Source organism: Vanessa cardui, chromosome 27 (assembly GCF_905220365.1).
Source record: "Vanessa cardui chromosome 27, ilVanCard2.1, whole genome shotgun sequence".
Lineage (NCBI taxonomy): Eukaryota > Metazoa > Arthropoda > Insecta > Lepidoptera > Nymphalidae > Vanessa > Vanessa cardui.
Genome location: NC_061149.1, coordinates 1577647 through 1605362, shown reverse-complemented (window position 1 = coordinate 1605362; position 27716 = coordinate 1577647). Strand labels below are relative to the sequence as shown.

The window sequence follows — 27716 nt, the reverse complement described above, 5'->3', positions numbered from 1 at the left end:
CCGTTTTTTTTATTATTTGAATTTAATATAAAATAATATTGTAATTGATTGTATATAAAAATCTTAATATTATATTCGAGAACAGTTAAATCTAATTGTAATATTGTAAGCTGATTATATATTAACTGTTTTTCTAGGTGTAAAGATGCGCGCTGCCATTTTCTTCGGTATCATCGTCATGATCTGCCTCATCCAATTAAACGAAGCTAATTACAAGAAGCTTCCATTCAATGGCTCTATCTTCGGCAAGAGAAATAATATTGGTTTGTGATAATTTCCCTTATATTTTTGACGTCTATTGAATTAGCACTAAGCTAAGTATTGGATGACATATTTCGTTTTTTTTTTTTTTTGCAGAATATGACTCCACGGGCCGCGTTTTGTCTGCCCTCTGTGACATCGCTTCGGAAACCTGCCAGGCTTGGTACCAGACCTTAGAAAAGAAGTAAATAATAAATGTATCCAATGGATTTGCTTGAAAGTATAATCATGTATAGACTATAGACTAACAATATACAAAGTTAAATACATTGTTATCTTAATCTGATTAAAATATTAAATCGTATTTTTTTAATTAAATTTTACTACATACTCAAACACACGACATACTACATACTGCACACAGACAATACTATTGATATTTAAACTTAATTAAATACAATTATGTTTATATTGTGTAACCTATTGTATCGATAGTTTGTACTCAAATATATTAATTAGATAAACCTCTTTGTTTTTATTGTTATTTTATTTCAAAATAGTACAATGTACTTATTCTGTATTTCGAAAACTATTCACTCATATTTGAAAACCCCTTACTTTGATAGTTCAAAAATGTATAAATAATAGAATAACAAGATCTTTATTTCAATCTATTTTTCGCTGCTATTGTACATGTATAAATATTTTTCCAAAATATCAATTATACATTCAAAATGTAAATTTACTACTGTATTTAATTGACTATCGTTACAAATAATCTTTCAGAATACTTTTTAAATCTATTTAATTAAACCAAGAAAAACGAAACGCTTAATTTCGATTTAATATGATTTAAAAAAGTAATTACTTTTTATAACCTATTTAGTTAAACCAAGAAAAACGAAACGCTTAATTTCGATTTTGAATGACTTAAAAAGTAATTCCTACACGAATTAACGCTAATTAAATACAATAACTGATGATTATCGTTCCGAAACATACTATAAACAAATATATTTAAAAAAAATGCAGATTTATTTATTTTTTATTATGATTAATTTAACACTTGTAAGCCAACCCAACAAAAAATTTAGAAGTAAAACCTTTTTGTTTTTTTTTTCAACGGTTGTTAATCCATTTAATTATGTTTACTTTTAAAAAATGAACAACTATAGCAGCGTTCAATTATATTTGATCCTTTACTAAGGAATAGAGGAGTTAAGCCTTTTCATTATTGTTTTCAGTAATGTGGTTATGTTACATTTATATTATGAGCAAGTTGTGAAAATTTGCCAACCCCTGATTGCTTTAGGGAACTGGTGTATTAATCTTGCGATGTGGGTTTGGACTAATAGCTTAGTTACTTCGTTTGTTCATTCGCTAAGGATGTGGTGAACTGATATTTAACTTATGGAATACTTTGGGACAAGATTTGTTAGTTCAACATTGTTATTAGCGTGGGTGGGTATTATATCAAACGCTGTAATAGATACGCTTTTAAAGTTTAATTTTAGAATGTAATACACAAATGAATTCTGTAAAGCTATATTCTTTAAAGGTTTTTTTTGCAGCTACTTTCTTGTCGACTTTTTTTATCATTTTGGTTTGATGACACAAAAGTTGCGTTATTGTTGAAGAATATTTGTAATCTTTTTTTGCTTTATACTAATTTGTCTAGTTTTCCCATTTATTTATGATAATCTTATTAGAACAACAAAAGCCTGTAAATTTCCCACTTCTGGGCTAAGGCCTCTTCTCCCTTTGAGGTTTGGAACATATTTCACAACCAGGGCCGTATTTAGAGGAGGGCAACCGGGGCAACTGCCCTGGGGCCTCCACATTAGTGGGAGCCACATTTTTCAGCAAGTTCACAAATACCGAAATACAGTCAAATTATAATAATAAATAATGTTATTATTTAATATTTTAAAAGTTAACGATACAAGTAAATAAATCATAGCTTAGTCATTGAAATGAAAAAGTAATTAATTCATGACAATATAATTATTAGGTTGTTCACGCTTTTGTTTGTCTAGAGCCCCCACTGTTTTTTGGCGCGAGGGCCTCCAGACCTTTAAATCTTACTCCGTCTACAACGCTTTTTCAATGCGAGTTGGTGGAATACAAATGTGGCAAGAATTTCTATGAAACTTGACACATGTACCTCAAGATGTTTTCCTTCACCGCTGAGCACGAGATGAATTATAGCCACAAATAAAGTACATGAATATTCAGCGGTGCTTGCATGGGTTTGAACTCCCAATCATCAGTTAAGATGAACGTGTTCTTACCACTGGGCCATCTCGCCTTTATCTTAATAACAAGTACATAATAAAAAATTCAATAGGAACATAATTATTTAACGTCAAATTAACTTAAACATGGAACATACATAAAGTACAAAAACATTAGTTAAATACCAAAAACAATTCAGCGTATGATACATAATTTAATTACTAAGTACAAATTATTTCTATGATTTCCATGGCATCTATTTTATATTAATATGACAAATAATTAATTCAAACTTTATTTACTTTTAGTAAATATTTTTATAAGTAATTTTATTTAAAGTATTCTGTTTTATAAAAATAATATCGTTACATTTTGTTGTTTATTTAAAGAATAATTGCGTAAAATGTAACATCCTTCATAAAATAATACGTTTGTTTCATTTGACACTTTAAAATTGCGATTCTAATTCGCAATTGGACAAAATCTTTCGTGTTCATAAAATCAGCCAATCGGATTGCTGCGTATTCTAATCATACCTTCAGACGTCAATGATAAGCCACGTTTTGTAATTGAAATCATTTTACTTTTAGTGTTATGTCTAATGGCTGCTTTATTTTACTAATATAGGTGTGTGAAAAATAAATATAATTTAACGTACCGCAGAAATTACTACACTAAATGTGCTTCAAGTTTCTATAATCACGGATACATATAAAGCTTTACGCAGAAATCACGCCATCTATGAAATTCAGTTGCTGGAGTCGGTGTTTGGTAAGATTTTAGGTATTTTATTTATTTTTATATATTCCTATGGTTAATATTTATCAATGAGACGAATCAGTTATGTGATTATGTATTCAGTGATGTGGCGCGCTACCGTGAGTACTTGATATTTTCTTATTTGAAATAATAAGCGGAATAATTATCAGTAATGTCAACAACATTAATTTTATCGTTATTTTCCTTTATAAATTCAACATTTCTTATCATTTAACGTTCTAGACACCAATAAAAACGGCTATTAATGTAATTTTTACTTAAATAAGTGATATTAAACCTATTTGTAATAGCTTAGTGCTTGTAATAAAATAGGAATAGATATTATCTTTGATACATTTCTTACATTTCATTTAAATCAATATGTTATATATTGTACTATCTAGAATCTGTGCTATCTCTCTCTATCTCTCTCTTATACTATGAAGTTAAACCAATTATACAACTTCATATTTTTCGTAGTGACATTTGAATTAAACAATGAAGAAATTAATTAAAAAATAACATGCACAACAATAGTATAGACAACAATTTTATGAATCAGTTTCTTTTATATGCATTTAAGGAAATAAATCAAATATCTTAACATGTATAAACATGCACACATACTACATATTTATATATTTGATGGGGTTGTTGCAACATGCAGAATGGTACTGCAAAATGATTGAAATTTTCAGGCAAAGACATTTTTAAAAATTGTGTTTAAGACCCAAGTAATGTATAAATATGTATGATAAATATAAATTGAACATTTAAACTGACTTTTTAACATATAACAATGATTTGATTCGGTTTAAAGACAAGTTTTACTCAGTGATTATGAAATAGTGCCTCTGTTCTCTATTTTCAGCAAAGAAATAAAACAAGTGTAATGAAGAGGATATGAAGTAAAAATGGAAATAGGACCACCATTAAAGAAGTTCAAACAATCAGACAGTCATTCCGAAATTTCCACTGATATCTTCGACAAATATATACAATTAATAGATAGTACGAAAAATTTAAAAGCAGTTCTCAGTGATGACTTTGATTCACCGCTGAAGTTGGTTAAAGTATTCGTCGGTCATATAAAAGATGTGAAGACTATATCGAAAACAATTCTAGTGTTGAATGAGAAGATTCCGTTGAAGGAATTGCAACATTTGAAAAGAGTGCGACGTCAAGATGTTATTCTGTGTCCGACTAATTACTTCAACGACACATCATCAATACAAGATTTCATAGAGTGTTACGTGCCTGAGTTAAAAGACATGTTTGAATATTTCAAGCAAGTTGAAGTGCCTTTAAATCCTCCTAAAATCGATAGACATTTTCAAGAAACTAAACGTATCTGGTCATGCAACTTTCATCCTAATAAATACTTGGAAAAACTAACAGGAGATGATTTCTTTCCGTCACATGATTTGAAAATTCACAGATTGTACATGAATGTGGTTTTCGAAGTTGCAAAGTTTTATTCAATTAAGTATAACATTGATTTGATTGACGGTACATTTAAAAAGATAAATGCAACAATTGTCGTTGATCCGATTTTGCAGAGCATTGTTGCTTTGTCGTTTGATAATAGACAAGCCCATCCTGTACAGCATTCAGCAATGCTTGCCATAGACAATGTCGCAAAGACACAAGACGGTGGTGTGTGGAATACGAACGAAACTAACAATGAATATCATGGTGTTCCAGAGGATGTGTTGCCATATTTGAAAGAAAAATTTCCATCTTTGAAATACTATCGAAAAGAGTACAAGAATGTTTCGGAAGATAAGATGAAAACTAAAGAAGGGCCGTATTTGTGCACTGGTTATTATGTTTATATGTTAAGAGAGCCGTGTGTGATGTGTTCAATGGCGTTGGTGCATTCACGGGCACAGCGAGTGTTCTTCTGCATCGACAATGAGGACTGTGGAGCTTTGAAAAGTAAAACTAAGCTACAGACTATTGCGTCGTTGAATCACCATTTTGAGGTGTTTACAGATTTTTTATAAATGACATATCAATGTTAATATTATTGTTAAATCAAATGATTTTTTTTGTAATAAACTATTTAAATATCAATCAATCAAGATATTTTTTTAAATGAATTTCTTTTCATTATATTATTTATTTTATTCTATGCCTTATATATTTCACATGAGAAAGAGAGAGATAATGAGATAGATAGAGAATGTCCCGCCAAATGTTTTTCAAAAAAAGAACTCGATCAAAATATTCTTTATTCAAATAGGTTTTTGAATCGACATTTAACAAACTATTAAGCAAAGCTAGCAACAGTTCGGAATTTAGATTCTACCGGGAACAGCTGGTAAAACTCAGTAGGTACTGTTTTTCAAAATCAAATTCTTTATTTAATATAGATTTAAGAGTAAATAATTAGATACTTTTAAGAATAGAGTTTCTTCATATTATAATGTACCATAATGTATGTTATTCACCATCCCATACGTAACTCAGGCACCAACACCATCACCGGCACCAATTGGGAGCTGAGACATTATGTCCCTTGTGCCAGTACTTACACTGGCTTACTCAACCTTCAAACCGCAGTACAACAACACAAAGTACTGCTGGTAAAATATATTGTGGTACCATCCCTTTCGGTGTCGTATAGCATCCTATTAGCAAGCGACGACCTCCGTGGTCGAGTGGTGTGTACACCGGTTTTCATGGGTACGCCACTCTGAGGTCCCGGGTTCGATTCCCGGCCGAGTCGATGTAGATTACCATTACTTTTCTATGTTGTCTTGGGTCTGGGTGTTTGTGGTACCGTCGTTACTTCTGATTTCCATAACACAAGTGCTTCAGCTACTTACATTGGGATCAGAGTAATGTATTTTAAAAAAAAAGAAAAAAAAAAAAAAAAAAATGTAAATGATTAATGTTAACTTGGTACTTAGTTACCAAGACTAATTGTCTGGGATGTTGATAATTGATAATCGTTGAGGATGATTATGAGCCATACATACATACATACATATACCATCTCACTGCGACCCACGGAGCAGGAACACTTAACGCGGGCGAAACTGCACGAAGCGTCTAGTTAAATAATACATACTAGTAGTCCTAATACTTCGCGTTTTAAGGTCTTGGTTGTCATGGGTTATGCAAAAAAGTAGCCTATGTCCTTTTTTGGACTCCGAGTTTGCTTCATTACAAATTTCATCATATTCGGTTAAAGGGTTTGGTCGTGAAAGAGCGCCAGACAGACTTTACTTTCACATTTATAATATGGAGCCGAGATGGCCCAGTGGTTAGAACGCGTGCATCTTAACCGATGATTGCGGGTCAAACCCAGGCAAGCACCGCTTATTCATGTGTTTAATTTGTCTTTATAATTCATCTCGTACTCAGCGGTGAAGGAAAACAACGTGAGGAAACCTGCATGTGACAAATTTCATAGAAATTCTGCCACATGTGTATTCCACCAACCCGCATTGAAACAGCGTGGTGGAATATGTTCCTAACCTTTTCCTCAAAGGGAGAGGAGGCCTTTAGCCCAGCAGTGGGAATTTACAGGCTGTTGTTGTTATATTATTACTATAGATAACGCCTGTATATGAATTGTATGAGTCGTCTTTGAATGGATGGTATCCTCGAAACATTTTACGTTGACTACGCTGAAATGTCAATACCATTGTGTGTGTGTGTGTGAGAATACATTCACTCACTCACACATGATAACTACACGTGTGCGGTATCGCTGTCGCGACAATGAGACTGATTAATCATAGCTGTACGATATATGGATGTGATATTATTCTATTTGAATTTAGAGTTTTTTTTGTACTTGATTTGAATTTGGAACGCTATTAGACTGGTTTTTAAAATTCATTTTATATAGAAGAGGTTAAGGAATCCAGTAAAAGTTGTTTTTTTTTTTTATTAAATGTACTACGACACTTTATTTTCCGCATTGTCAAATAGCATATTATTTCTGTGTAATGTAAAATTTATTCTATTGATTATTTATAAATATTCATACACGTTAATAATTAATAGACTTTTGTGTAATTTTATTGACACTTTATCTTTGCTTACAACTATTGACTCCTGTTATTAGTGTCTGTGGGATTCTCCCTTCTCAGGCTGGTCTTTTATTCTCTAATATGGATCGTCATTTATAGGTCATATAGTCCAGAATCTTCTCGGAAATCTCCTTAGTTTCCTGTTACGTTTTCCCTGTCATCATTCTAATTATTTTCATGAGTATTTACGAGATTTTTCGGGTAAAGTTTACTAACCATGCCATGCCATGCCATGTCATCTCATTGCCATCATCGTGTTGAAGATAACCGTTTCTTAGCTTAATCCTTGTGTCTCATTTATTAAAAAGATATATGGCACGGCACGGTTTGGCAATGAAGGCTCCCAATCCATTCATTCATTGCCGTACCATCGGTCTGATACAAATTATTATCTGTATAATAATTTAAACAGTACATGTATCTGTTAAGTAAAGGGTTTAGGCTACGTACTTTATCACTTAACTGTCTCCAATGAAACAAAGTATTTCATTTTAGATAAATCACAAACAATCACTCGTACATATTACCTATTATTCTTGGTTCGTTTATAATAAGGAAATAAAAGAAAAACAAAAAAATACTTTTTTTAAAATATTTCTACAATTAATACGATTTCACGGAGTTTCATTAATGAACCGTATCTATCGAAGTTAAGTATTTCACTATCACGAAAAATAATGACTTCATTCAATGACATTCTTTGGTTAATTGAGTCTTGAAAGATTATTGGATTGAAAATAAGCTGAAAGTTGATGTTAAACTTAAGAAAATAAATTTGTGTACAAACGCCGCCCCCAATAAAACGTCTTCTAGTCAAACTTTGGAGGCTGACAGGAGAATAAATCGCTATACAGCAAGTGATATATTGGTGTATTATTTTGCCACCAATATGGCATTTCATAAGCTATTCAGGTGATTACTTTTTGTTTTTGTTTTAACTGTCAAGCTACAAGGTTGATCATGAACGTGTATTATATTGTGTTGATTTTTAGTTGGTTTAATATTCCCAAGTAATAAAACAGCGACTTAAGCATAACAAGCCTTAGATCTTTGCTCGTTCAAATAAATATTAAGATACCTGCGCCTCACTGACCATTATCGTTGGTTGTCCAACGGCTCTCGATTTTTGCGCCCTTTGCCATTGAATTAGAGCTAGCGCGCCCTGGTGATTTTTGTCACAGGAACTTTAAAGTGTTTGTTATGTCACGTTTCCAAAGTGGAGTGCGCTCATTAATAGAGACAGTGACAAAACATTTTCGAAATCGAAGTGTCATTTGCCACTATGGATTTCGAATGTTCTGTCGTTCTCTGTGAACTCGTGAGACTCGGGAGTAAAAGAAATCGAAGAGAACTACTCGAAGAGACTACTAATTTCGCTTTAATTTTCACGTGAATATCTGAATACTCTTTCATTTTTTTATCATAAAGAGCTGGTCTCTTTTCCACTACTTCTATTAGAACATCATTATCAATATCGGCTTCACGAATGTTTACGTTTTGACTAGATGGTGACGCCATTTTGCGCGCGCCAAAGTCGGCAGTCAAAATGCAAATGACTAAAGACTGACGACGAGAGTGACAAATTTGTCGCTAGTGCGCGTTGCTATGAAAAAACGTAAAGACGCTGACAGTTTGGTCACGGGCTTGTTCGCCGGTCGGCGTACACAAATGTCACCCAATTGTCACGTCGTAACATGCACGCAACGCCATACATATTCACGGACTTGACAAGAATGACGAAACAGTCAACATGACAAAAATCACCAGTGCGCGCTAGCTCTTAGTCTAGCCTGAACTTAAAATCAAATAATAAATGCTTACTTTCAGTCGTTTATTTGACAGTTGATGATACAGAGCGTCTTATAACTAAACACTAAATAATTTATTCAATAAAATTCACGATTAATGATTAGCCTTTTATATAATTTAGTTTATTTTAAAGATACTATTAGATACGACACTGGAGACTTATTGCCGCATCCATAATATATTATAAATCGTTGACGTTCAAACTTGCATAACGTAATATGGAATGATCTCATGTTATAATGCGATTGATTATTTTTTTTTAATTTCCTAGTTATTGTTCGTGACTTCGCTCATATTTATTGGAGGCTAAAATCATTTAAATAAAATTTTTAAGTTTATATTAGTAAATTAAATCATTATAAATTAAACGTATGTATCATTTTAATGTTATTATTACGTAAAATAAATAATAAAGTCACTGTGCAAAAGTTGGCAACATTTTATTTGTTGTCAATATGATTCAAATAAGCGCGCCAAAATGATTTATATTTTATCGTATAACATATTTGAATATGGAAGAACAAAAATCAATGATACAGTCGTTAAATATGTAATATATTATCTGTATTACTGTACAGTTAATAAATGAAATTGGCCCCAAAATCACTCATCATTGGTCATTGTATGCACCAATTGTGTCCCCCTCATTGTCCCACTAGGCACATGCAATCCAGACTGTGTTCGGATTTGACCGCGTATCGTTGCCTCCGACGCCGAAAAAAAAAGGTTAATTTTGAAAAAAGAACGTTTTCAAAATGGCCGCCGTTCTATATATTCGCGCGTACGACGCTTTTTGGTGAGTCGTTGATTTTTCCGAGAACGTTTTAATATTATTTAATTTTATCCTATTTATTATGTCTATTTTTAAAATATAGAAATAGATATTATTTATAGATGGAGGGATTAGAAATGAAAGAAAAACATTGTAATCTATTTACAAAAGTAGATTTTTTTTTAAATTTGTAATATGACTAACAGGACATAAAATTCAAATTAAATTAACTTAATAAAATATGAGAAACTATAATATAGTGTATACATTTAAAACACAGCTTTATTTATATTGACGACCACCGTGGCCGAGTATTATATCGATGTAGAAAAAGTTTTCTATGTTGTCTTGCGTCTGGGTGTTTGTGATACCGTCGTTACTTCTGATTTTCCATAACACAAATGCTTTAGCTACTGACATTGGGATCAGACTAATATATGTCCAATGTAAATTTATTTATAAACGAGTATATGTCTAACTTCTCATTATATATATGAATATAAAATATATATTCTTCTGCATCATGAGCTCGTTTTTCCCAAGTTCCTCACTCATCTCAACCTTCTCGAAATTAAAACTGTACCCATCCCGCGAGCACCGGTTCAAACTCACTACAATAAATTCCACTTAAACCGAACGCAGTCCACACTGGCAACACTGATGCCCTTATCCCGAGGGAACAAGAGCTATTATCGCTGAGCATGTATAAATTGGTTTGTTTATCGGTAATTGTGAAATAAGTGTCTTCCCTACTTGCTATTAGATTTTCGCATAAGATAACAGCGTCTAAATTGCTTGTAACTTGAGCTGTAGGTATGGAGGAACTGCGTTACTCTTACGGGAAACACGTCATCGCGATTTTCATTATATATATAACGAGGAGTCAGGCATCAGCTCGTTATCAGATATGATGATATCAATGATATTCTAATAAACAGATATGTTATACCCATAATAAACAAGAGAAAAAAGTGTGCCGTGCCGGGGACAGTTTATTTTACATTACGTCACAAGTAAAAAGGATAGCTTGATAAAAACAATAAGAAAAAAAGAGACAATTAGACGTTTTAATTGCGCAAAACCAATTAGGACGTTTTCTAGTCTTCACTTTTTGCGCGTTAATAACATATCTGTTTACTAGAACATCATTGGATGACATTCCAAATATAAGTCTAGTCGTATATATTTCTTTCGATATTCCCTGAAATATCCCTTTTTTCGCTGTCCTGTTTTCTACGTCATACTCAGTCGCCAGTATGTCCGTTAAAAAAAATCCTTATTAAACTTTTTGACGCTTCGGCATATATATAATATAAATGTTTTTTTTTTTTTAATAATGATCTTTTTATTAATTAGTTGCAGTCTAGTCTAGTTTAAGGGTATTAGTTGTCAATGTCAAGCAAAAACGTAGCGTATGTTCTTTCTTAGAGTTCAAGTTTGCTTCATACCAAATTTCATCAAATTCGGTTCAGCGGTTTGGTCGTGAAAGAGTGACAGACAGACAGAGTTACTTTCACATTTATAATATTATAATATAAAGTAGAGATAAATCAGTTTTGTAATGGAAAACAGTTTTTTTTATTGTCATTTTTATGGTATAGGTTGGCGGACGAGCATTTGGGCCACCTGATGGTAAGTGGTCACCATCACCCATAGACAATGACGCTGTAAGAAATATTAACTATTCCTTACATCGTCAATGCGCCACCAACCTTGGGAACTAAGATGTTATGTCCCTTGTGCCTGTAGTTACACTGGCTCACTCACCCTTCAAACCGGAACACAACAATACTGAGTACTGTTATTTGACGGTAGAATAACTGGTCAGTGGGTGGTAACTACCCAGACGGATTTTTTTGAAATCAGAATCAAATTTCAGAATTCGAATCTGCATGTCACAGATAACTTATTATATTATATGAAGTGGTCTTGATCCTCAACTCAGTCGAAATTATAAATCAAACTGATCGATGTTCAAACTGATTGCTATCGTAAACGTATACAACACTATTTTATCACGTCCTTATATGTCAGCGATTTCGCGCTAAAGATATACTAATATAATTATGTAACCCATTTACGATGTAACAACAATAATACTCTTAAAAAGAACTCTTAATTTATTTCTTAGACATAGTTATTTAAAAAAAACGAAAACAATAAAACGAATTCCAATTTTGAAAATTAGTAATTCCAATTTTGTTTTTTTATTAAATAAGAAATGTAATGAAAGAAATTTTCTATTTTTCCCCAGATATAAAGTTACATCCAATCAAGTGTTCGCGCACCCTTCGAAAGGGAAAGAGAACTACATTAAGACGCGGTTAGAAAGAGACGAGCATAGTGTTATCGCTTGCTCTTTCAGAAATATTAATGGAAAAAATTAGACCGGCCATCTTGGATTCGGTAATGAAGATTTCGAATGGAAAATTTTTGGTGATCGATTGACCACGAATTTTTTTTGGTGTTGGGATAACATTAATGGTGAGTTGACGATTGTATTTTAGACCTTTAGTTTAGTATTATTGCAGGACAGATACTGGAGCCGAGATGGCCTAGTGGTTAGAACACGTAGATCAAATCTTCAAATCCTCTCGTGCTTTGCCATGAAGGAAAATATCGGGAGGAAACCTGCATGTGGCTAATTTCAACGTAATATTGCCACATGTGAATCCATCAACCCGCATCGAAGCAGCGTGGTGAAATATGCTCCTAACCATCTTCACAAAGGGAGAGGAGGTCTTAGCCCAGCATTGGGAAATTTATAGTACGCATTTTAGTATAATACTAAACCTGTATAAGTCATTTTATTTAAGTAGAGTTTTATTCAAGTTGATCTAATAGTTTTGGTTTGCTGTTCGCACAAAAGGAAGCTTTTTTGTCAAAAATTGTACTACATATGTTCCAAATAATCCTTTAAAGTATTTTTTTATGGTATCGGACTGGCGAATAGGCCTTCACTTGTTTTTTTAGAGACAACATCACATACATTACTCTGATCCCAATGTATGTAGCTTGTGTTATGGAAATCAGAAGTAACGACGGTACCACTGCTTACAAGCATTGGCGCCGTATGATACATTAACCATTCCGTACATAGCCAATGTGCCATCACCCTGGGGACTAAGATGTTATGTCCTTTGTGCCTGTAGTTAAACAGACACTCATTCTTCAAACATACCTAGTAATATGTTCTTTACTAACCACGATATCGAAAATACATTTACACTTGTGTTAATAACACAAGCCGAGATGGCCCAGTGGTTAGAATGCGTGTATCTTAACCGACGATTGCGGGTTCAAACCCAGGCAACCACTGAATTTTCATGTGCTTAATTATTGTTATGTTTATAATTCATCTCGTGCTGGCGGTGAGGGAAAACATTGTGAGGAAACCTATGCGTCTAATTTCAAAGAAATGTGGTGGAATATGTTCCAAACCTTCTCCTCAAATGGAGAGGAGGCCTTAATCCAACAGTGGGAAATTTACAAGCTGTTGTAATTATTATTACACTGGTCCAGATTCTTTGTAAACCGTAGCACAACCAACCAAGGAGTTTAATTAATGTTTGACGATAATATAACTTGTAATCTGTGGGTCGAATTTCCGATTCCGTTCAGTAGAAACTTCGAATCGCAACTGGACCAACTCACTACATGGTGGTAGGGCTCTGTGCAAGCAAGTCTGGGTAGGTGCCATGCACTCATCAGATAAGACACACAGAGCTTCGGTTACGTATACTCCGTAAATTCCCTGCAGTACATGTGACATGTTGTTGAAACTGGCTTGCGAGTTTCTTGTCAGATTCTATGGGACACACTCTGTGGTAGGGTTTCGGCCAAACCGAGGTTCTCACCAGATATTCCACTGCTCACCGATACTCAGTATTGTTGTGTTCCGGTTTGAAGGATAAGTAAGCCAGTGTAACTACAGGTAGATAGGACATAACATCTCCGTACCCAAGGTTGGCGGTTGGTGTGTGTTATTAGTAAAGTCTTACGAATTTCGCACAAGTAAAGAATAACTAGATCAAGATCTAGACAATGTATGATGACTTTGTCAGGATAATTCTTAGATTTATCAACATTCTTAGAATTTATAATAAATACTAATTAATGGAATTATAAACTTTATCACTTTATGTTGAATAAATAAATAATTTATTAAATCTGAAGCGTGACTTCCATACATGAGATATGTATTGAATTATAATGATGCTGTATGTACTTGTCTCGAGGGTATGCTAGCTAGATATCAGGTCGCAGAATCTGAGGTTCTAAATTCAAACCCTGGTTGGGCCGATGTAAAGCTTTAGGTCTTTCTATCGAAACGGTCCCAGTCACGTGTGAAGGCCTCGTAAGGTACGTGAAGCTGTTGGTCCAGCGCCTTAACTCATTCTGTCGTATCAAATTTGCTTGTAATTTTAATTATGAAAGTGATCATGAGTACACCAGTGTTTGCGCATACGTCCTTTCCTTTTCTTATTTTCTCGTTGCAAAAACGCGTTACGCGTTACGCGGAAGTGGGGGGGAATGGTTATGTGCGACTCCCCCGTGCTCTGGACGTCGAATACCTCTAAGTACAAAAAACTAGCGGTAACATCTGCGTCTTTCGGCGGGCTCAACGGGATAGGACGCATGCTACGCTGAAGCTCCGAGTGCGCATATATTCTATCCTATCCTACTAATATTATAAATGCGAAAGTTTGTAAGGATGTATGTATGTTGCTCTTTCACGAAAAAACTACTGAACAGATTTGAAGGAAATTTTACAGTAATATAGGTTATACATCAAATTAACATATATGCTAACATTTATAGTGATTTTATGTAAATTGGTCTTAATATAAAGGTACATTTGCAGTACCCGTGCGTTGCCGGTTCCCTTACCCAATTTACCATTCAAAATCAATCGTCATCAAAATATGCTTTATTAAAGGAAAAAGGAATTCAGATTCGAGAAGAACTGACAAGAAACTCACTAGTTACTTCCTTTCCAATATTGAAAATACAAATAAGTTGTAACGCCTATTAAATTGATTATAGCAAATTAAGTGACGCGCATAATTGCAAACTGTAATATAAAGGCCGGTAACGCCTGCAAGCCCCCTGGTGTTGCAGATGTCCATGGGCGGTGGTAGTCACTTTCCATCAGGTGAGCCTCCTGCTCGTTTGCCACCTATGTCATAAAAAAAGTGTTTATGTAAAGTCGAGGCATATTTTTTTATACTAGTTGTCGTCCCCGGATTCGCTCGCGTTTGGACGGTTGGTTGTCACGTATCAGGCAAAGAAGTAGCCCATGTCATTTTTTGCAGTTCCAGATTGCTTTTTATCAAATTATATAATATATAACAACAGCCTGTAAATTCCCACTGCTGGGCTAAAGGCTTTTGAGGTGAAGGTTTGGAACATATTCCACCACGCTGTTCCAATGCGGGTTGGTGGAATACACATGTGGCAGAATTTCTATTAAATTTGTCACATGCAGGTTTCCTCACGATGTTTTCCTTCACCGCTGAGCACGATATGAATTATAAAGACAAATTAAGCACATGAAACAGCTGTGCTTGCCTGGGTTTGAACCCGCAATCATCGGTTAAGATGCACGCGTTCTAACCACTGGGCCATCTCGACTCTTTCAGTTACTTTCACATTTATAATATTAAATATAGATATGTATAAAAATACAGTCCACTGCCGTAGATTAATATTTTAAAGGTTGAATTAAAAGAAGAGGTACGAACAGGTGGCATCTATATGTATGTTGGAAGTTAGTCATAGTATTTTCGTCAAAATATGTTTTCAGATTATCCCCCATACCATATAAATTTATTTATTTTTTATTTTATGGAATAGGTTGGCGGACGAGCATATGGGCCACCTGATGGTAAGTGTTCACAATCACCCATAGACAATGAAGCTGTAAGAAATATTAACTATTCCTTACATCGTCAATGTGCTACCAACCTTTGGACCTAAGATGTTATGTCCCTTGTGCCTGTAGTTACACTGGCTCACTCACCCTTCAAACCGGATCACAACAATACTGGGTACTGTTGTTTAGCGGTAGAATAACTGATGATAACCTACCCAGACGGGCTTGCACTAAGCCCTACCACCAAGTAAAATACATATATATGAGTACATATTATGTGCATTTAATTTCAACTATATTATTTACAAAGGCGCATTTTTCATATTCTCAAGATGGTCCCATACCAATAAAATTTGCCAAGCGAACTCCGCGAAACAATATTTAATAGCCTCCAATAAATTTCAATTAAAAGAAACGACAGTTGCACGCTTCTCATTACAACTGATTGTCTGTAATTGTCATGGTGGACGCCATCTTTGAAATTAAACTTTATTTCGTTACTTAAATATTGCTCCGAAAAAATTGGTACTCGTAAAGCATTAACGAAGTTGAAGTCGCCGATTTTTGACGAGGATATATAATGTCGTTTTTTCATATTGAAACTTTGTCATATACAACCTTTTTTCTTCGTGATATCGTGTAGATATTTGTTTGAATACACCGATTTAAAAAAAAAATACAATTTTGAAAAAAGAATACTATTCCGTTTTGATCCGAAAATTAAGAGTTTATTTGTCGTAAATCTTTATATCATAATTTGAAAATAGAATGCCGTGTGTTGATTCGAAAAGTTAGAAATTAGTATTCTACGAATCGTTTGCAAAATTTCAGGCAAATGTCTCATAAACAAATCCCTGACGAAACATGCAGAACCCAACACAATGGCTGTGTAGCCATCGTCTTGACCCGTCAATCGCGTGACCCTGCAGGCAAAATGGTCCAATTCTACACATCCCCGGCCGCCATTGGCCAGCGAATTAACGATGTTCCTTATTTATTCATTTGACCGTCTTGCTACCAATTTAGCAATAGAGTCTTGAACACTTCGCACATATACGAATATGTCATAAGTTTTCGCGAATAATGGTGGTTTGAACCATGTTCCTAAGAGACGGCGATGGCTGGATTATGGCTATACTGAAGTGGATATTCGCCAAAATGGCTGAGGTCCTCTGAAAGGCTCGTTTACTGGATATTGTAGTGTTATTGTGACAAGGACGGTGTCCAAGGTGAGCTTCTGTGAATTAGGATGAATTGGTCTTTGTGCTACGATTGCCGTTTCCTGTTTTTTTTTTTTTAATTAAATAATAGAATGTGTTCCATAATTGATTTAGTGATTTTAGTGTATTCAGCCAATCTCTTTTTTTTTAATATTATGAAGGCAAAGATTTTTTGTTTCCGTTTTAATTAATAATTTCGAATTCATTTTCAATTGATGTGGTTGGTTTGTGTAACGATTTCGGTATTTTCTATAACCTTCGAGAAAAGTCGATATTAAACATTAATTATAAATATTTAGTCGAAATTGTTTATAATAATTGTGATTCATGTAATACGAATCCGTTGAATCAACAATACGTAATGTGTGTCAGTGCGTACCTTATATGTCGACCTACATATATATTTGGAAGATACGTAGTTTACATGTCATAGATTAAAAATCCAGAATCTCCTCAGCTTTTCCCGCCATTTTATATGTCATTGTCATTTTGTAAAAAGAGTTTTGTTTAAAAACCACAGATTAAATAATAATGTTATTGGACCTTTATTGTATTTAGGTAATATTTTTTGATTTTTGCTTAATATGCCGCAGGAAAAGTAGTGAGGAAACCAAGTGCGGTTTTGTTCTGGTGCTTTCCAGAATAATAAAAATGATTCAAATCATTTAAATTTATTAAATTAGAGTTAATTCATCCAGAAACTTAAAATAATTTCCGCCTGTATTTGTTTTTTTTTTTTTTTAATAATTATTTAGACTAAGGAATTAATAATTCGACTTAACATATCTACTATTTATAATCTATGTATAGTTACAATGCGTAGGGTCGTATTACTTTCAGCAAAGTTAGTTCTTTTCTGATTTAGTTTCATGTTGGTTATTACGGATCGGCTGCGTGAGGTATCTTATAATATTTAATATATTTTTTTATATATAAATTAAAGAAAAAATGACCAATTTTGAAGATTTATGATTTTTAAGTCGATTTTTTTCCATAACTTATTTCATACTAGTTTTTGCCCGCGTTTTAGGGATTGCTTGTCATGTGTCAGACAAAATACGCGTATGTCCTTTCTCGGAGTTCAAGTGTGTTTCATAACAAATATCATCAAATTCGGTTCAGCGGTTTGGTAGTGTAAGTGGTCGACAGACAGACAAACAGAGTTATAATATTAGTATATATAAAATGGTGAACAATTATCGAAGAAGAATGTGTAAAAATACTGAGACATGTGATCCACTGAATTGATACCCAACTGAGAGACTTCGTACTGAGAGACGGCTTACTGGATGGAAGGTCTTACTGTGTCCTGAAATCCAGAGAGATGAACCACATAGCATCGTCCAATGTAGCAACTGTTCGTGTAGGCGCTCGCTCGCAGACAGGATAGGTTCAAACATTTGAAGTGTAGTACCACACAGCTTAGATGTAGCATCGGCAAAATTCGTAAAACCGATCACATCCGAATTGAGTATGCTATCCCAAATTATCAATATTTATTTCTCATGTGAATATGATCTTTACACAAACGTAATAACGCGTAATATCGTATAAACAAATAAATTCGTCAAATTGACAATTGACTGATTAAATTGTGTCGTAGTAAACGCGGTTAGGGTTTGTTAGATGCGCGGTGGATTCTGCGTGCAAGATGAATCCAAACTTAACATCGGAGAGGTTATATTTCTAAGCAAAACAGTTTCGTGTTTTTTTTTTGTTAAATGTAAACATAACTGTTAAAAGTAGGCTTTAATTTCTTCGACTTCAAATTAAGATCTTCCTTCGATTGTATTTTCTTTAATAGTGTTCTTTGTTAATGGATTTGGAAAATTGTTTAAGAGTTTATTTGCCGCTTGGTACACTAATTGTCAAAAATACTAGTGAATATTCTTGGGTCTGAATGTTATTTATGATTTAATTTTATCAGAGCACTGAAAACTTATTATTTCAAAACAAATATATTTTACGCTCAAATAAATGTTAGATTAAATAGCTTTTACAAACAATAGGTTTAATTTAATTTAACAGTTTAACATAACAGTTCTATCGAGCTTTTGTGATCCTACTTTAATACTTAACATTTTGATACATATTTTAGAAAATGTAATTCAGTGTAAGATTTTAAATTAACATAGTTATTTTTATTATTAAAGTTATCAATTACGGGATATTTTTATTATTATTATTTTTATTCGTAGATAATGTCGAAATAACGAGCTCCACCGAACCAAAATAAAAACATGTTAAATATCCCGAAACTAATAACTCTAGTAGTTCAGTGTATTAAGAATTTTCTTAAATGGTATTTTTTGTGTAGATCAGTAACTTTTCTTTGTTAGACGAATGTGAGGATTACTAGAAATATACTTAAAAAACTATCTACTTACTATCGTTACATGCCTGAAATGTGATTGGTGTTTACTAATCTACTCATCAATTATTCTACCGCCAAATAACAGTACTCAGTACCACAGGTACAAGGGACATAACATCTTAGTTCCCAAGGTTGGTGGCACATTGACGATGTAAGGAATAGTTAATATTTCTTACAGCGTCACTGTCTACGGGTGACGCTGACCACTTACCATCAGGTGGCCCATATGCTCGTCCGCCAACATATACCATAGAAAGAAACTAAATTATAATTACGGGTCTTTACTTTTTGGGCTATAATTATACCAGATCTGTAACTAGGTATCTTGATCAATGATAAATATGTATATATATCCCACCGCTGGATTACCACGCTGCTGAAATATTGTTTTCCCTCTAAACTAAACACAAAGTTAATAATATCTGAAAATCATGTTAGTAAAATATAATTTCCAAATGGTTATTGTTTTTTTTTATTTCCAGGAGCCGTAATCCCACCGCCTTCACGAATCAAAGTAGCATCGAGTGACATTCCTCGGCCGATTAATCCCCCAGAGAAGGCCACATGGAGGCCATTCTAAACTTCCTGCGAACGTATTTGATCGGCAATCGCTTCACGACGAAAACCTTCCCAGGGCTCGTGCCCCACATACAGTACCATATCTGCCGTTCCAGCAGCAACATGCTATTGAAAATCGAGAATCAACTCTTGCAACGGCATCGTCAAAGAGAGACAACCGGCATCAAGAAGCTGTACAATTCGTTCTTCGTTCTCTTCTAACCTATTCGCCGTACGATACCGTTCATTCATCAGATCATCAGTTCATTCAGTGACATTTGTGTTGTGCGGGCGATGGCCCGGGTGTGATGGAATATTTTGAGGGAGCAAAGGACTATATTATGCATGACAGTCGTAAAGAGGACTTCGCTTGGGAGTCGTCAGTGAGATTGACTTTGGTGGGGAGTAACGAGGATTTGGGGATGTTCCTCGAGGAGAGAGAGGGTAGGAAGCGGAAGTGGCACCAGGGGGAGGGGAAGATGATGAGGCGGGAGGATGGGGAGGAGAAGGAGCAGAGGAAGGTGCCGCCGAAAAAGATTATGGGTGAGTCAATATTTTTTTCTTTCTACGTATTTTCTTACAGATTCGAAGGTATTTTAAGTTACCTTAAAGATTATTACCATTTATGATTTTATAAATTCTTAATCAAATATCGTCAAATAACTCTTCAGAAAACCCCTATCTGAAACATATGGTACATCTTCTTTTTTTGGACCTGTAATGCGTTGGATGTCAAAAAGTCATTGATTGTAAAGATCTCATTGATTTTACAAAAGTCGACGAACGATTCCAACCGCTACACTGGGTGCTTGTAATGCTCTTCAAAATCTCAACGATTTTCCTGGATGAAGCCCAAGTATTACCGTGCGTGGTGAGTCGTTTCGTAGTTCCTGCTAGTTTTTGGAATCAAAGGGACTTTATCAAAAATCTGCCCATTGTAAGAAATAAACCATCAATTGTACCTGCAATACGCTACTAACCAAGAGTTGCCTCTTTGATGTATCAGGCTGCATATCTGATCAGAACAGTCTTGGATTCGAACCACAGCTAGTGCTGATAAAAAGTAATTAGGTTTATTAGCGGTAGTTTTTAGAGGTTTAACTCGTAAGCTGGAAGTTGAAACTATCTACGTATAATTTCGTGCCTCGGAAAGTTCGTGAAGTTGGTTCCATGCTTGGAAGGCGTTTCGGAGAAGGTCTTACATCTGGTTTCTTACTTTAAATGAGAAAGTTTGTCTGTATGGATGTTTTTTACTCAACGGCGCCAGAACGTCTGAAAGTATTTGAATGAAATTTATCATTTATCACAAAGATAGATTGCATTGTGGAATAGCATATAGGTTACTTTTTAATTTTACCTGTACAAGATTCGGAGCCACAAAGACCTTCGTGGTAGAGTAGTATGTACACCGCTACTCCGAGGTCCCGGTTTCGATTCCTGACTTCGTCGATGTTGAAATAGTTCATTAGTTTTCTATGTTGTCTTGGGTCTGGGTGTTTGTGGTTTCGTCGCTACTTCTGATTTTCCACAACACAAGTGCTTCAGCTACTTACATTGGGATCAGAGTAATGTATGTGATGTTCGTATTTGTATGTAATAAGATACCGGAAAATATGATTTACCATTTACAAAATTTAAAAAGATTATTATGACTAAATTAATAAATAAATCATATTATTCATTAAATGAGTACTTTTTAGAGAACCACACCCGGATTTAGGCTCGGCTTCCATCCCAGGACACTAATTACTGTAAATAAGAGCATTGTAAATCTGTTTATATAAAAGGAGCAACTATGCGAATTTCTTGCCGTTTCTTCTCGCTGGAGGCTTACCGAAACGGTGGTAGTATTTAATTATCGACGATTCAAAAACGCTTAATTGTGGAGTTTAACAGCCCAACTACTATTAAGGAGAGGATTTGGAACATATTCCACCACGCTGTTCCAATGCGGGTCAGTAAACTACACATGTGGCAGAACTTATATGAAATTAGACACATGCAGGTGTCCTCACAATGTTTTCCTTCACCGCCGAGCACGAGTTGAATTATGAAAACAAATTAGGCACATGTATATACATATAGTCGCGCTTGAATTTGAACCCGAAATCATCGGTTAAGATGCACGCGTTCTAACCACTGGGCCATCTCGGCTCCAGTGAAGTTTACGTGAATAAAATTGATTTTATGTGACGTTGTCAATGTAAATAAATATCTTCATCTCCAGTTTTAATCGTTTTGGACTAGTGACGTGACAATATCGATTCGATTAAACAAAGAATATACATAGTTTTTAATATTTCGATTCGATAAAATTCCTCTTTAAGTATTTAAACAATTAACAGCCGCGTAACGAACATACGATCTCGTTATGTATCGTTAGATAAGCGTGAGACTCGATTTGTCAAAGATTAAAAGTATTACAGATGTGGTTTCATATTGATCATAAAAGTTGATTATAAAATTTAATGTTCTTGTACTTTATGATTTTAAAAACTTATTGTTTTCAATAATTACATGTTATTAATATTTTAATAATCATAAATGTTTTATTTTTTTATAAACTTCCAACATAGTCATCCGTTAGGCATAACAGCTTGGCGAGAACTATTTCTTGTAAAAACTTTTTTATAATAAAAAAAAATAATGAAAAAAAAGATACGTTCACACTACTTAGAATAATCTTTAAATACTAACAATAAATAACATCAAAATCGGTCAAGCCAAAAGAGAAGGTCAATGAACTCACACCGAAATTATATGTATATAGGTATACATTAAGAAACAAAGGGAGACGACTCGTGATCATTAATCAGTGTGTTTGTACGCCATTGATCGTTATGCGCCGAAACGAGAAGCCACAAGTGTGCTTAATAATGTTGGTCTTGGTAATAATTAATGCTCGTGATCAATATATAATAGATTTCTTTCTTGCTTGTCTACAAAAATATGCACTTATTTCTATTGTGAGCTTCGTTTTATTTTTATATTAGACTAGTTGTTGTTGTCGTTGTTGCTCGTTAGTTGTAAAGGTCATTTGAGCCACCCACTCCGGAGTGCCTCTTTGCACGGCATCCACTCGTAGTCGGCAGGTGATCGAAGGGTCTGCGCGATATGACCAATAAACGTTGCTTTGTCAACCAGTTGACTCCTTGCGATCAACGAGTGAACGCCTCGTAGTCAACGAATGGAAGTCGCTTGGTCCACGAATTATCGAATAGTATTAACAATTGGTACTCGTGTTACGTATTATCAAATTACAAATCTTTAATTGGAGCTCATAGCTCTCGCGTTTAATGAAGAAGAAAAAGAAGTCTATAGGAGGCTCTAATGAGAGCGATTCTCACATTCGTCATATTAGTATAGATTAAGTAATAACTTGTTTCAGAACTTAATTATATTAAGTAATAAATGTTTTGAGATATAAAGTGAGTTTACAGTTACCGCTCCAGGTCTTTGTTTTAACCTCAAAACGAACAAGCGATTAACACTATGATATGAATGTTATAGTTTATCAAATGTGTATAAATTGATTACATGTTTTATTATCTAATGGTTTTATTACTTTATGTTTAGAAACATCTACGGTTTGAGTGGTTAATTATAATACTAGTTGCGGCACGTGTAGCCTATTACATTCGAAAAGTTTTAGATTTTCGTCTTCCATTCGATCAACGAAATCAACTATATTGTGCACTACTAAGTTCTTGATTTAATATGTCTATAATATGATACAACTCTATTTCATTTCAATGCTTTATTCTTTTTAATTAAATTTATATCTACTTTAATTAATTCCAAATTAAGAGGAATGTTTCGTTGAAAATCAAAACGATTTTTCGCAAATCCATATCGAATATCATATATTACATATTATTCAAGCTCTCGACCAATGAAATCGCGTTAATATGTTGTCAAATATTGTATATTTAGCTTTTGACCTCCTGTCATTTAAAGAAAGTAGTTTTATTTGCGTCTGACGTTACCGTCAAGGAACCTTGTTGTACAGTTTATCCCTTTTCAATGGATCTATCGGTAAATATTTATACACAATTGTCCAGTAAATCCAGATATTATGGTGTCTAATATCTATTCATATTTTATAACATGCCACATATTGTTTGATATTATTGCATTATTTTGATACATTTTTGTAAGACGAAAAAAATCTAAGATTTTATTTATATATTTGTCCGACGTTCTATCTAGACCTTTTATTCATATATAAAGTTGGGCGGATAGATAGTATAATAATAATTTAAACAACAGCCTCAGAGAGACATAACACAGCTAGGCAATAAACTCTTCCATAGCGTCATATCTGTAACCAATAATCTATATTGATATCAAACAATATAATATGTGACAAATTGAACTTTCATACAAAACTAGTACAATGCGGCGCGTTTCAGAGACGAGACGTTTTGCGTTTATCGCTAGTGTGTTTGTGACCTAAGTGAACTCTGTGTTTAGTGTTGCAATTAATACATATCAGTGTTTTTAGTGTAAATAATTTTCAAGTTACCTAATATCGTATAATAATTGCATTATATTCGAAAATAATATTCGATTTTGAAAGGTTTAAATTTGGAATGATTATTAAAAAAATAATAACGAAATTAATAGGCAAAGGTATGGAAATATTATGACACGAAATGTTTGGACAGTTTTATTATTTTAATTTTAATAATATTATCGTACGATAAATTTGTATTAAATACACATGTTTTATTATTAAATGTTTTTTTGTGACGTTACGTTTCGAGACTCGTGTGTAAAAACGCACGAATCAAAAGCAGATTTTGCTGATTCAATTCTGTCTAGAATCACGTAATTAGTCGAAGACGAAAATCTTTATTTAATATAGAAGCATTACACTCTTTTTTGTTTTATGAGGAGGAAATGCGTTGACGCATGACGCTTCGGTGGTACTGTGGACTCGACCAGGGCAATGAGGGCCAATTCCCAGTCCTACCCTCTAAAACCATCCTCGGGTTTCCACCAGGCCGATTGGTGTGGCATCGCGATCGCCCAAAGCGTTATACTTGCTTATTGTTGGTCAAAGAGCTATCAGCGATCTAAATATTATATTATTAAGATGTGTTTGTGAATACTTCATCGTAAGACGTGAAGACGGATAAAAATTCCACATGGAAGTTAGATATGGATTATGAATTACTAGAGATGTTGAGAGCCCAGATGGCCTATTAAAGCGATGATTGTGAGAAAGCACACTGTAATTTCATGTGCTTAATTTGTGTTCACAATTCATCTCAAGCTCGGTGGTAAAGAAAAATATCGTGAGGAAACCTAAAAGTGTCTGATTTCAACGAAATTCTGCCTCATGTGAATCCACCAATCCACTTTGGAACAGCGTGGTTGAATATGCTCCTAACCTTCTCAAAGTGAGATGAGGCCCATATGTGGGAAATTTACAGGCTATCACTATTAATATACTAAAGATGATTAAGGTTATCAGAATCAGGTGTTAGGGAATAAAAGGATCCCATGTTCTGCCATAGAGTTCAATCTATTGTTATACCAAAATTAATCAAAATCAGTTTAGTAATTTGACCGTGAAACAGCAATATTATAATATTATTATACATTGGTATAAGTGTCTGTCCGTTAGGAGACAAAAGTCTTTGTGAACTCTGGATAATGCAATAGTAATTCTTGTCAATGAGATGTATAGAACCTGCAGCCTCTATCAAACTCTAGTTATTCTAATTATTAACTTATTCAATACTAGCGACCCGGCCCGGCTTCGCACGGTTGCAATGCTGATACTAAATATGCTACAAAATGTCTTTCAATATTCACAGTTTTTCAGTCATTCTCAAAATCAAAACAAACTTTATTCAAGTAGACTTTACAAGCACTTTTGAATCGTCATTTTACAATTAAGTGAAGCTACCACCGGTTCGGAAAGTAGATTCTACCGAGAAGAACCGGCATGAAACTCTTACTCTTTTTCAACATTTAAAAAATACAAAGTCATGTTAGTTAATACAATTATTTAAATTGATACATCCTGCTTGGAAGTCAACAGGTATTACAGGTATTAATCTCTACTATATTGTGAGACTATACCTTCCTCTTGATTCAATCTATCCATACAACTAAATCCGTTGAGCAATTTTAAAGATCTAAGCATACATAGAACGGACAGCGATAAGCGACTTTGTTTTATACTATATATTGATAATAATAGAAGCATGGCACTTATTTATTGATTGTTAAATTAAACAGTAGTTACCGCCGGTTCGAAAAAGAATACCCTGACCTGAGAAGAATTAAAACTAACTCAGAGATTCCTTTGTCAATTTTATTATATACAAATATTGTATAAGTAGATATAGTCAGAAGGCGATCGTTTCATTTCCAAGGTGTGCTATCAATCATAAACTCACTAATTGTATTACCCTTCGAACAAAAGCGTTACTTCATTATTATTTTTTTAATTTGGAAATTTAATTTTTTGTATCACTGTTGAACTCGCTTTGATAAAAAAAAAACTTAAACATATATGGATTATTTTACCAGTTATTGACAGCAGGGTCTTGGTTTTTTTATTTTTTTATGCTATTGGTTGGCGTAGTCACCGCCGCCCATAGACATTGACGCTGAAAGAAACATTAACCATCCCTTTCACAAGTGCTTTAGCTACTTACATTGGGATCAGAGTAATGTATGTGATGTTGTCCAATATTTAATTTATATTTATTTAAATGTAATATTGTATCTGGGTATCTACCAGACTTAGATACAGTTACGGATACGACATTACTTCGGATTATCCAATTGTTTCGGATGGTAGTTACGGATATTATATAATTTAGATATTGTAAAAGAGACATATATGAGTTTGCCTCTATTTATAGGCTATTATGTAGTTATTAATTTATGGTGTTAGAAGTAAAACAATAGTTTTAAAATACATTTAGCTACTGTAAATATAACACTACGTAAAATTAAATTATAATAAAATTTTTGGTTACTGTTTCGGATAGATTTTTATTTCAGCAGCAGAGATGGTTAGAACGCGTGCATCTTAACCGATGATTGCGGGTTCAAACCCAGGCAAGCACCGCTAATTCATGTGCTTAATTTGTCTTTATAATTCATCTCGTGCTTGCAGCAGAGCTTGTGTTTCGGTTTGAAGGAAGAGCCAGTGTAACTAAAGACACAAGGGACCTAACATCTTAGTTCCCAAGGCTGGTGACGAATTGTCGATGTTAGAAATGGTTAATATTTCTTACAGCGTCATTGTCAATGACAATGGTGACCACTTACCATCAAGTTGCCTTTTCGCTCGGCTTACTTATATGATTAAAGAATCCAAACGTACTGTTTAACCTACATTAGGTAAAACATATTTATCTATCATAGTTATTAAGTTATATAGATAATAATATCGTCATAGCAACAGCTAATCATACTTATGTATTTATAAACATGACACATAGGGCAGATAGTGTCACTATCTTACTGGATGGTAGGGATCCGTCGGAATTTAACACCTGAGAAGAATCGGCGAAAGAAACTCAGCGGGATATTTATGTATTTTTTTTTAATTTATGTTTCATTTCCGATTAACATAAACATATTCTTGTTACTGAGCCGAGATGGCCCAGTGGTTTGAACGCGTTAACCGATGATTCCGGTTTCAAACCCAGGGAAGCACCACTATATATATATGTGCTTAATTTGTGTTTATAATTCATCTCGTGCTCGGCGTTGAAGGAAAACACCGTAACGAAACCTGCATGTGTCTAATTTCATCTAAATTCTGGAACTAATGGTGGAATATGCTCCAAGCCTGTTCGTTGTAATTAGACATATGTAGGTTTGGTCACGATGTTTT

The 27716-nt window shown here is 34.0% G+C and overlaps 3 protein-coding genes across 8 annotated transcripts in view; all 3 read left to right on the top strand.

The window, feature by feature from the left end:
• Positions 1-2974: 2974 nt before the first annotated feature.
• LOC124541043 (probable inactive tRNA-specific adenosine deaminase-like protein 3) lies at positions 2975-5248 on the top strand. 2 transcript variants are annotated; one of them, XM_047118846.1, is made up of 2 exons: positions 2975-3219; positions 4067-5248. In XM_047118846.1, exon 2 carries the CDS (start codon positions 4110-4112, stop codon positions 5199-5201), a length of 1092 nt encoding a protein of 363 aa, XP_046974802.1. In that variant the 5' UTR covers positions 2975-3219; positions 4067-4109; the 3' UTR covers positions 5202-5248. The 2 variants fall into 2 exon arrangements, with proteins under 2 accessions (XP_046974802.1, XP_046974801.1); XM_047118845.1 differs by having other exon boundaries at positions 2978-3207; positions 4067-5246.
• A 14607-nt stretch (positions 5249-19855) lies between these two features.
• Positions 19856-20071, top strand: LOC124541044. Its single transcript, XM_047118847.1, has one exon. The coding sequence runs from the start codon at positions 19856-19858 to the stop codon at positions 20069-20071; it is 216 nt and encodes a 71-aa protein (XP_046974803.1).
• An 86-nt stretch (positions 20072-20157) lies between these two features.
• LOC124541041 (transcription factor CP2-like protein 1) overlaps positions 20158-27716 on the top strand; it is a 53959-nt gene continuing 46400 nt past the window's right edge. For 2 of the 5 annotated variants that reach the window (XM_047118839.1, XM_047118838.1), the window contains exon 1: positions 20158-20392. In XM_047118839.1, coding sequence (XP_046974795.1) covers positions 20158-20392 — 235 coding nt within the window. Of the gene's footprint in view, positions 20393-24236; positions 24482-27716 lie in introns of those variants that run through there. The other 3 variants (XM_047118840.1, XM_047118841.1, XM_047118843.1) reach the window with 3 other exon arrangements.